The following is an 11,365-nucleotide window of genomic DNA, read 5'->3' on the forward strand; positions in this document are numbered from 1 at the left end:
CACACACACACAGACACAGACACACACACTCGCAATGAACATATATTTGAGACACTTGTAACTTGAGGAAAAAATACATTCAGAGATCACGTACATGTAAAACACATGTAAAGCAACACATTATTACTTCTACATTGTGCTAAGCAGACTGCACAATCTGTACACACATATGATGCAAATGAGTGCACAAAGGCACACATACAGTCCCCACAACCAAACTATTAGACATATAATGGCAGGCTTCAAAATGTGTTTTTTTTTTTTGTAAGATAGCATAGATTTTTACAATGCATTTGTTTACAGTGCTGTTGCATGTTATATAAATGCTGCAGTTCATGCAGATTGTCCGTAGGCCCAGACAGTGTTCTCTAGGTTCCCGTGAGCTTATTGGTCAGCAGGACACAGGGCGTGGCTTGTCCCATGAAAGGGGCGGTCCCAAAGACAAAGTAAACGTGGGCTGATAGTATTGACCACACCCCCCCTCACACACCTTTTGAGTAAGGCGATCCGACAGGTGCGTCATACTTCTCGTCCCAGCCCTGCCCTGACTCACCCCACTCCGCCCCGCCCCGCCCCGCCCTCACACCCCCTGCTGAATGGCTCTCTGCCCCGCCCCCTCCTCCGGTTTTTGGCGTTCCTCGTCCTTGTCCGGGGCCTGGGGGGCGGAGTGCCTGAGCTGGAAGACGTGCTCCATCACCCTGGCGCCGATGTTGAAGATGAGGGCGAGCCAGGCCAAGCCGAAAACGATCCAGACGCCGGCCAGGCTGCGGTACACGGAGATGTACTGCTTGTGCGGGTCGGTTCCTGAGAAGGTAAACACACCTCTAGCCTCACCGTGCAAAAAAAAGCTAACACTCGCTTCTTAATAATACACGCTTCTTCAGTCATTGATTGTGTGAATTTTATTGTGTGAAATGGATTAGTGTAATGATGATGTATGATGATGTATTGTCTGTTGCATATCCACACAAATTGTCAAATTTTGTTACTTATAACGTATGACCGAAATAAACTATATTCATTAATTCATTCATTCATCCGTTCATATAATCACTCAGTGTTTTCAAACAGGTCTTCATCAAAACAACTGGCAGTCTGCTTCTTTGATTATTTAGGAAAATATGCGATTGATGATGCCAATTCAAACTCAATGTGACTCGATTGCTAATTTGACTGTGCGCCAGTTTGCATAACACAACTGATAATAGGCAACTTATCACAAGCGTGGAGGAGAACTAATTTGTTGGCACAATCACTGTGATTGGTAAATTAAAATTAACCTGCCAAGGGGATCGATGTTTTCATGCTGTGCACATAAGCTCAGAAGGGTGTAAACATTGCAGAGTAGCTGGGGGAAATCATCTGCTGTTGAACATTACTGCCAAAAATCCAGACATGTATTCTAAAAAACTCAAGGGACACTCACCATTTCAAATGTGAAAGGTGCAGAAAATTACAAGTTAAAGGAGTAAAACCTATGCGTTCATATTAAGCATGTTATGAAGATTGGGGGGGGGGGGGGTACGGCCATGGTAAATACTAACTGCCCCATGTTGTCTACACCACAATCACTAACTGTATAGGGCAGGGGTGGCCAACCCTGGTCCTGGGGAGCCGCAGGGTCTGCTGGTTTTTGTTTTCACCTTAAATACAGCAACCACTTAGACTGAAGAAGCCAGGTGAGGTGAGTTAACTGTGTAATCAACTGCTATAATTGATAATTAAGTGCAGAGTAAAAACTAAAACCAGAAGACCCTGTGGCTCTCCAGGACCTGGGTTGGCCACCCCTGGTATAGGGTATATTTTCACTTTTTTTTATAATGTGCCCTTTACACAGCTCCCCCTTGTGGATGGGAGGAGCTTAATGCGCCATTAGGTCAAAGCTGGCGAGAGCGTGAGGCTCCACGGCACACCCACCCACGACGTAGTCCCCGAACCCGATGGTGCTGAGCGTTATGAAGGCGAAGTAGAAGCCCTCCCCGTACGACCAGCCCTCCACGTAGCTGAACACCAGCGGGGGGATGACCAGGAAGAGAATGCTGCCCATGAGCAGGAAGCAGCCCACGGCCAGGACCTCCATCGATTGCTGAGGATCGTGGGAAAATGAAAATCCTCAGGTTTGGTAATGCTGGGACTAAACCGGGGCCGTTCTGCCCTGCTTCTGGAGATCTACCGTCCCGCGAGGTTTCACTTCAACCCTAACAAATCTCACCTAATTCAACAGACAGAGCTCTGATTGAAATGAAAATCTACAGCAGTGGTAACCAACCCTGTTCCTGGAGATCCACCATCCTGTAGGTTTTCATTCTAACCCCAACAAAGCGCACCTCATTCAACAGCTAGATATCTTGTTGAGCTGCTAATTAGTAGAGTCAGGTGTGCCAAATTAGGGTTGAAATGAAAACCTACAGGATGGTAGATCTCCAGGAACAGGGTTGGTTACCACTGATCTACAGGATGGTAGATCTCCAGGAACAGGGCTGGTTACCACTGATCTACAAAATGGTAGATCTCCAGGGACAGGGTTGGTTACCACTGATCTACAAAATGGTAGATCTCCAGGGACAGGGTTGGTTACCACTGATCTACAGAATGGTAGATCTCCAGGAACAGGGTTAGTTACCACTGATCTACAGGATGGTAGATCTCCAGGAACAGGGTTGGTTACCACTGATCTACAGGATGGTAGATCTCCAGGAACAGGGTTGGTTACCACTGATCTACAGGAAGGTAGAGCTCCAGGAACAGGGCGGGACAACCCTGGTTTAGCCCCAGCATTGCAGAACCTGAAGATTTTTACTGTGAGACGGTTAGTTGGTTTGATTTTATACATGTAATATTTTTTAAATCATGAGAGAGGTGTGCGGAATGGGCAGAGAGGGCCAGAGAGGGCGGAGCCTGTGACGTCACCTTGTGCTTCCCGACGGAGACCACGCCCCTCTCCAGGCGTCCCAGGTGCAGAGTGAGGCACTTCCCCAGCTGGTTGAGGAAGGCCAGGTTGAGCGGAATGCCACAGAGGGCGTAGAACACGCAGAAGACCTGTCCTGAGGTGGTGCTGGGGGACAGGTTCCCGTAACCTGTGGGGGGAAAAACGCACACAGCGGGCGCGCTTGCCATTCTGTTATGGGAACAGATTAGGGAACTTTCCTACAGTCCTACAGTGACGATGTGCAATGTGTGCTTTGGGTTGGGTTGCAGTCAAGGAAATTTGCCTATGGTCATAAAGACTGTATAGTATGTGCATGGGGTTGTGGCCAGGGAAACTGGCCTATAACCATAATGACTGTACAGTACACTGTATAGTTAGGGTTTGGGTTGCGGTTATGGTGGCGATCATGGACATTTCCCTATGGTTATAATGACTGTATGATATGCGTTCGGGTCAGAGTTATGGTGGTGGGTCAGGGAAACTTGGGAAATAATGACTGTATAGTGCACACCTGGGTCAAATACGTATTTGATTTGAATTCAAGTAGTTTTCTATGCTTTACTGGTCTTGTCTTTTGTATTGGAACCAATGAAATACTCTCAAAAAGTACAAAGCCCACCTTCTGGTCATATTAGCAGGCTCAATTACACCAGGTAAGATCAACAGAGCACAGAAAAGTATTTGAATCCAAATCAAATATGTATTTGACCCAGGTCTGGTACAGTGTGTGTTTGGGTCATGGTTAAGGTTGTAGTCATGGAAATTTCCCAATGGTTATAATGACTGTACAGTGTGTGTTTGGGTCATTTTTCTGGTTGTGGTTGCAGAAACTTGCCTGTGGTTATAATGACTGTATAGTGTGTGTTTGGGTCATGGTTATGGTTGTGGTTGCGGAGACTTGCCTATGGTCGTAACGACGGTCCCAGCGAAGAAGAAAGAGCTGCTGAAGTCCCAGTTGCTGGGGTTGGTGGAGTTTCCGGAAGGATTCACGCCCTTCTCCCAGGCATCCAGGATCACCTGGCAGGACGGGCGCAAGAGCAGGGCCTTAAACCAGCTCCCCAAAACCGACTGACTCCCCAAAACCACAGTGTCCTGTGGCCTTTCCTCTATTTATCCCCATTCCTCTACAAGGTCATCGCCCATCTTCTGCTGTGGTCCGAAGACGAATCTCCTCAGACTGCAACTGGACTGACTACAGGGCACAACCAATCTAGGATCGCTCTCATCACTTGCATCCTTCTATCTTGTTCCTCTAGAACTTTCACGTTACACGTGTGCCTCCATCCAGCACTTACATTGCACGTGTATCATTGTCTCCATGTTGTGGCTGGTTGTCATGACTCCTAGTCATGACTGACCACAACTTTCTGACCTAGCCTATGCTTACTGTGTGAACTTGAATTCATGTGTTCATGGCTATGGATAACTGTTACATAATGAGTATTGTACCTTATCAGACCTGTGTATTGTAGTTGTTCCAATGACCTTCGGTATGCACCTGTACGTGGCTTTGGATAAAAGCGTCTGCCAGATACATGCAATGCAACAGCTTTCAGCACATCCTTAAAATATTGTACATAGTGAAGTTTTCAAATACTTCACTCACCGTGTTCACATTTTTATGAATTGTATGTATTTTATATGACCACGTAAAATAGTTTTTTTTTTTTTTTAATCATTTTTTTCTTTTAAATGTGAAACTTGTAGACTGCTGCTGACTTCTGACGAGAACTTCATGGAAGAGGAGATACTGTATCTTAATGGGACCTTCCGGGCTAAATGAAGGATAAATAAAAATCTTTTTCATGTTTTCATTCAGTCTATTACAGATTCAGTGTGTGAGTAATAAAATCTAATAAATATATTTATCAATAAATGACTAAATGACGATGTACAGTAAAAATGAATGGTGAACTCAAAGTCCTGTGGATTTTAAAGAGCATTTTATCAGTGCAGCAAACATATCAATACCTGCTTTGGAACACCCTATTGATCTGATTTATCCAATTAAACCCGATCCATCCCATGTTGTGGTTCTGTAACTAGGCAACAGTTTATCGTACCGTCTCAAATGAAGCGAACCAAGTGCTGTATTATCAGCTGCACAGCCATATCTACGGGCTAATGGCTATTTATTTTTACGGTTACTGACCACGCCATCTGTGGAACAGAGATCAATTCTATGTCAGTGAACAATCTGGGGTTTCCATAAATTACAATAGAAAAAATCCGATTTTATTCCACTCAAGAGAATGGTATATTTAGACATAAATACTGATGAAAGCTATCTTTTTGTTATACAGCACAACTCAAGGAATGCAATTAGAATGCAAAAAAAAAAAAAAAACAAGACAAAGGGTTATCTGGACAAGTCTCCTGATAAATATGCCTCACAGCATCTGCATTTTCATGTTAATATCTCCTTTAAAAAAAAATTGTATACACATTCTGGAATATATGGACCCCAAGTTAAACATTTGGTTTGATGTCTAAAGCACACATTAAGCAGATGGTCATCTGGGGTTTAGTTAAATTAGAGAGCAAGCCAGCACAACACTCGAGAAGCGCACTACAAGTCACAGAACGGTGGCACCAAGCACAAAGAAACAATCCTCCATTTTGGCTCTACAGTTACCTGCACAAACTTCTCCAGGGCTGCTCCGTCCAGGCAGCTGTAGTTCATGAGGAAGTGCAGCTTCTCCAGCTGGAAGTGGTTGCGGTTGTTGCTCTCGGCCTCGCGCTCCAGCATCTGGAAGATGGTGGCGCCGAGCAGCAGGTACAGGAAGTGGGCCAGGAGGAGAAGCCCGGTCCAGCTGACATTCACGCCCGTCACCTGGAGCCGGGCCATGGACGGAAGCGCCGCTGGTTTGGGAGGGGAGAGGGGGAGGGTTGGGGGCGTGGGGGGGTGGGGGGCGGATGGGTTTTCGGGACCACCCTTTGTTACAGCTGAAGCTTCGGTTGTCAGGTGCCCTCACTGAGATGAAGTCGTCGTCGTCGTTGTGAGAACGCCTAAAGTGACATCACAGAGTCGGGCCTCGGTCAGACGAAAGTCTCATCGCCGTGACGACGGCGGACAGAGCGACGCCTCCGAGCGCCCTCCCATGGTTTTTTGTTCGGGCTTCTCCAAAAGCAGCAAAAAGAGAGTGAAAGCCAGAGGCGTCTCAGCGGATGTTTCTGCTTTCGGGAGCAACGCCGGACGGAGCCTCTTCCTCCGTTCGAGAGCCGAGGGAATCTCAGTTTCCTCCCTGAAGGGTCCCTGGAGCTCAGAGGAACGGCACAGCTTTGGCCCGGCTGGCGTCCCGACGACCGGCTGTCTCCTGACGAGCGACGAGGGTCTCCGGTCTGCCGCGAGGGAACCAGCCAGAGGCAACGCGAACGCTCCATCTGATTGGCTCAGAGGTGTCACACAGGTGCTTGACGTTGGAATGACTTTGCGGTTCCTTTGACAACCACCACTAACCCTACCCCTCCACACGCTCCTCCATCCATCCACATAATCTAACCACCCCCCCCTCCACCGCCGCCAACTGCCCCTCACTAAGAAGGAAGCTGGGTGTACTGAGTCAGCAGAACATTGGTTAATAATTTACCAATTGAGGGTTGTTCAAGCGATCTGACTTTTGGGGATAAGCACTTCAGCCTTACAAGACGGGAGCTTCCTCTGAGCGCGATTTGATTTTCCTGTTGATTTTCCAGACCTCTAAAACAACAACATGAAGAAACACACCTAGGCCTGCGGTTAAGCTCGCGAAAGCTGGTCTCCGTGTACTGAATCGGCAGGTCATGTGACATCAAAATCAGTTTGTGGAGGGCTCATTAATAAGAAACTTTACCATCACACACACATGCTGCCGCGCACGCTATCACAAGACAACCCGATGTGGTGAACATGGACCTGAGCCAGTGAATGCCCATCCGCAACACCAGAGAAGGATGCAGTATCTAATGTCCTTTTCACATCCATTTTGTTCGTGTTTTATAATGACAAAAGGCAAGGATGCCAGCGCGTAAAAGCCGTTCCCCTTTCAACCGGTTTATTTATCCAGCGTCTGAAGTGCCGAACGTAAAGTGCGTTTAAAAGGGCCGTTCGTTCCGCTTCCTCGAGCGACGGTCGTAAATTCAGGCACGGATCTCAAGTGGAAAGACGAACAGGGCGCCTCCCTGCTGAAGCACTCACATAAAAATCACTGTAAAGACTCAAAGCTGCTAAGAAGAGGTGATGGCCATTTTCAATTTGCCCCAACATTAACAACATCATTCTACCCTCCCTCCCAACCCTACTTGGCCTCTGCTAGAGAAAAGGACGAGGCCATGGGGGGGGGGGGGGTTGCAGGTTTGAATCCTCGCTGTTTAGGAGCTAAGATGACAATTGTATGAACATCATTAACCCTTTGAAGAGTAGGGTTTTCAGAATGTCTTTTTTTTTTCAAAATTCTAAGCCAGCGCTGCTTTCAAAGGAATCGCTTTCATCAGTAGTGATTGTGACATCAGCATTATAATGTTCAGTCGAGAACATTCCAGTCACATGTTTGTGATCTCACACCTTAAAGGGTTAATAATACAGGTGGCAATGGCAGGAACAGAGTGTACACACGAGGGGGTGGGGGGGGGGGGGGGGGGGGGGGGGGGGGGGGGGGGGGGGGGGCGGCTGCTAATGCAATGGGGAGTGACTGGAAAAGGTCATCTTCCACCCATGCAGACACCTGGAACACACCTAAGGGATCTGCCCCAGATGCAAATTCCACAGCTCCACAGGCAAAATGGAGGAGCTACACAAATGCAGCAGGATCGATGCAAAACCCCCACTTTGCCTGCGATGAGAAGAAAAGCCCTCTCCCACCCCCTCCTTCACACCCCCCCCCCCCCGTCCCGCCATCCCAAAAGAACAGGAAGCGTTTCGATGACGTCTTTCGACTTTCCTTCCCTTCTTCCCCAAACGCGCTCCCGTCTGCACCTCTTTCCCAGAGAGACAGCCCCTCGTTCACTTTCCGGTTTCCAGAAATTTCCGTGGTGCCTCCGACCTTTGACCCCTAATCACCTAGGTGCTAAAATTTTTCCACTGATCTTTTTTTTCCCCCCACAGCTTCCCAGTAACACGGCCTTAAACAGCTGGAAAGCCAGAGTTTGGGACGGAGGCAGGGCTCCCACCCCCTGTCAGGATCAGCCCCAGCTTCGACAGGACTCTGCAGGAGGTTTCTACAGCAATCCTCGCAGTGAACCGTGACTGGTTAGACAAGCGAAGGGGACAGTCTATCAGACTTCCGCCGCTTTCTCTAAGCCAGCCTGTGAGAATACCATCTGCACAGAACTGACAGAAATGTAAGAATCTACTGAGAATGACTGACAGGATTCTGTCAAAAGAAAAAAACCTACTGAGCATGAATCTGACAGGATTCAGTCAAAGGAAATATGCTGAGCACACAGATATCTGATCTGATAACTGATCAGAGCATCTATTGTGGGCTGAACTGATATTCTTTGATTTCATCATGGGGCCCTTTGGCTACATATAACTAATATTAACTCATATTAAACTACTGAATAAACAGAGTAGACAAACATAAAAAAGGAAATGTGTCTCTATTTATGGGATCTTACAGACGATGGATTGAAGCAAAAAAAACAAAAAAACCCATTAAATTCTGAATTTACTGTTTTTGAGTTTGAATGTTTCCGAGTGGGTTTGATTGTCACAAATCTCACACAATCATTCACATCTGATACAACAGCACTGAAAGACATTTTCTGTTGACATAGGACTAAATATTTTACAGTGAATCACAAAATACACACATTTTGGCAATGAAATGTCTGAAAGGTCTTTTTTTAACACTTTTACATACATCTGCAGCAAGACTGTAAGTCTGTGTCTGTAAAGGGCTTAAAGAAAAACATTTGTTATTGTGCTGCTTCTTGGGGTTGATCATCAGTGCTTGGTGCAGTGGCGGTCCAGTCTTACTGGGGCGTTTGTGTTGGCGTTTGTTTGGAGCTGACATACTGCAGCCTGCTCAGGCTGTTGCTGTGTTTCCGTAGCGACGGGCCGGGTTTGATTGATGTGTGATGTCACAGTCACCGGCAGGCATTAGCTTGGTCGACAGCCGTCACTCAAAAAAAGAGGCCGAATCTCTCACAGAACAGGATGAGTTATCCTCTGCTCTCCCCCTGGCCCCCCTCCAACAAGGCACACGCCACCTGATTTACCCCCTCCCTAATGCTGCCCCAGGTAGGGGCACTTCTCCCACTTCACTTCTGGGATGTCCCCACAGGGGCAGTTTCACACTTGTGATGTAGCTGAAAAGTGGGCGGAGCCTCTGGGCATTCTGGCAGTTGGCCCTCAGAGTTCAGTGCTGTGCAGCTCCTGAAACACACAAGCACAAAGCCGGCCCGTGATTGGCCCACGTGCTGCACGCTGAGTGATGTCACAAGCAAATTCTCTGTAGGTTAATCTGAAGATGTGTCAGTATCACTGGGAATCAGGCTCCATTCACAGGGTTGAAAGGGTCGGAAGTGTCATTCTGCAAAAATCAAGATTACAAACAGGAGGAGTGACACCGGACTGTAACAGGCAACACAGTGCACTTTCTCTGACTGGCGTATCAATCTTTTAAAAGCAGAGGTACAATGTGAGAGAGAGGGAGGGAGGGAACAAGAGACAGAGCAGGGTGAAAGAGAGAAACTGTAAAAAAAAAAAAAATTTTTTTTAAATAAAAATTTTGTTTAAAACTAGAACTCCAAGTCGAGTCACTGTACTTTGCACAACTTATTTTTCATGATAATGAAAAAAAAAAAAAAACGAAATAAATGAAGAGTGGAAAGTTTCTGATCTCAGGCGGTCAGGTGATGCCGTACTCTTTCCCAGTGAGACGGCGAGCTGCCAGCGTCATGCTGGGTGACGAACGACAGCCTGGTTTCCATGGCGCTCTCAGTGCGCAGCTCGGTCTCCAGCGCCGCTGAGCTGCTCAGCCTGTAAAAGGAGCTCACCGGCACGGCGAAACTGAGCTGTCCGGTCACGGGTTCGAGTCAGTCAGCTGACTATGAACAACAGTCAACAGCAGTGGAACGAGACTCATCACACAGGCCTAGGGCGGGTTTTAGCAGGAAGGGTTGCCCTAGTTACCGCCGCATGAGTCCCAGCCAATCACACGCCCAGATTCCCACAGTCACCAGCGAGAGACACGCCCCTTTCTCTCAGTACCGCCAGCTGCCCCTGTACGTCTGCGTGGCCTGTGCTGGGGACCAGTCCCTGGCTCACAGGTAAATGCACAGGAGCTGCAGGACTCCATACTCAGGTAAGGGCGTCACAGCGGAGACTCCAAAGGAACAACCGCTAATGATACGGAGGCGTAAAAAGAAATCAGGCTCTCGGTAATTAACGCACAGAAGCACACCCCGCGACAGGGCCGCCCAACCTGCCCAGCCTGCAGGTTTTCACTCCGATCCGTAGAGAGTACACCCTCGTTCGACAGCTACAGCAGGGCTGCCAAACCCCGTTTCCTGGAAATCTAGGCTTTCATTCCAACCACAACAAAGAACGCCTCTGTCAGCAACTCGTTGAGCCGCAAATTACTAGTCAGGTGAGCCAAATTAGCGTTGAAATTAAAGCCTAGAGGTCGGAGGAGCTCAAGGAACAGGGTTAGGGTTAGGCAGCCCAGCCCTATAATAGTCTTGGAGCACTGTAATTAACAACAAGAAGAAGTAGGAGGGAGATCGTATAACCCTCTGGTCCGAGGGCTCTCGAGCAATACCTGGATAGAGGCTGTGTGGTCCCCAATGCAAGGCCACTCAGCCAATCAGGAAGCGGGGCTTTTTATTCCCCGTGTGCCCTGGTGGGTGCTGGTATAAACCGGCTGCAGGAGACATTGGGTGGGTGGGGGGGGGGGGGGGGTGTCACCTATGGCCAGGTCCTCTCTGAGTGCAGCAGGGTGGGGGGGGGGGCTGGTGAACAGGCTCTCTCTGAGTGCAGCAGGGTTGGGGGGGGGGGGCTGGTGAACAGGCTCTCTCTGAGTGCAGCAGGGTTGGGGGGGGGGGCAGGTGAACAGGCTCTCTCTGAGTGTAGCAGGGTGGGGGGTTGGGGGCTGGAGGGCAGGTGTACAGGCTCTCTCTGAGTGCAGCAGGGTTGGGGGGGGGGCAGGTGAACAGGCCCTCTCTGAGTGTAGCAGGGTGGGGGGGGTGGGGGGGCAGGTGAACAGGCTCTCTCTGAGTGCAGCAGGGTGGGGGGGGGGGGGCCCCAGCGGGGTGGGGGTAATGGGTGCGCTGAGGTGTCCCCTGTGTTTGCCCAGTGCAGTTCACTGGTGACTGATGAGGCTCCCCCAGTTTACTCTGATAGGGAGACACTGTTCAAACAGCAAGAGGAAACCATACAGCACTCTGCACCATTAATGCCACCATCTGTCCCTGTACACACACACACACACACACATTCTCGCTCACTCACTG

At 48.6% G+C, this 11,365-nt stretch overlaps 2 protein-coding genes across 4 annotated transcripts in view; both read right to left on the reverse strand.

Moving 5' to 3' along the window:
* Positions 1–580: 580 nt before the first annotated feature.
* Positions 581–5,818, reverse strand: LOC118236298 (potassium channel subfamily K member 16-like). Its single transcript, XM_035434550.1, has 5 exons — positions 5,565–5,818; positions 3,832–3,946; positions 2,911–3,077; positions 1,918–2,086; positions 581–804 (listed from the first exon to the last, which is right to left on the reverse strand). The coding sequence occupies exons 1-5, from the start codon at positions 5,775–5,777 to the stop codon at positions 581–583; spliced, it is 888 nt and encodes a 295-aa protein (XP_035290441.1). The 5' UTR covers positions 5,778–5,818.
* Positions 5,819–7,828: 2,010 nt separating this feature from the next.
* The window catches only part of kif6 (kinesin family member 6), an 87,712-nt gene continuing 84,175 nt past the window's right edge, over positions 7,829–11,365 (reverse strand). For all 3 annotated transcript variants that reach the window (XM_035396354.1, XM_035396268.1, XM_035396182.1), the window contains one exon: positions 7,829–9,287. In XM_035396354.1, coding sequence (XP_035252245.1) covers positions 9,264–9,287 — 24 coding nt within the window. In that variant the 3' untranslated portion in view covers positions 7,829–9,263. The remainder of the gene's footprint in view (positions 9,288–11,365) is intronic.

The sequence above is a fragment of the Anguilla anguilla genome, chromosome 1 (assembly GCF_013347855.1).
Source record: "Anguilla anguilla isolate fAngAng1 chromosome 1, fAngAng1.pri, whole genome shotgun sequence".
Taxonomy (NCBI): domain Eukaryota; kingdom Metazoa; phylum Chordata; class Actinopteri; order Anguilliformes; family Anguillidae; genus Anguilla; species Anguilla anguilla.

Bases quoted from the DNA above. Each gene is read 5' to 3' on its own strand.
- LOC118236298 (XM_035434550.1), bottom strand. From the start codon at position 5,777: ATGGCCCGGCTCCAGGTGACGGGCGTGAATGTCAGCTGGACCGGGCTT. The intron at 3,947-5,564 runs GTAACTGTAGAG...CCGTCCTGCCAG, and splicing joins CCCTGGAGAAGTTTGTGCAG to GTGATCCTGGATGCCTGGGA. The intron at 2,087-2,910 runs GTGACGTCACAG...CACGATCCTCAG, and splicing joins TCTCCGTCGGGAAGCACAAG to CAATCGATGGAGGTCCTGGC.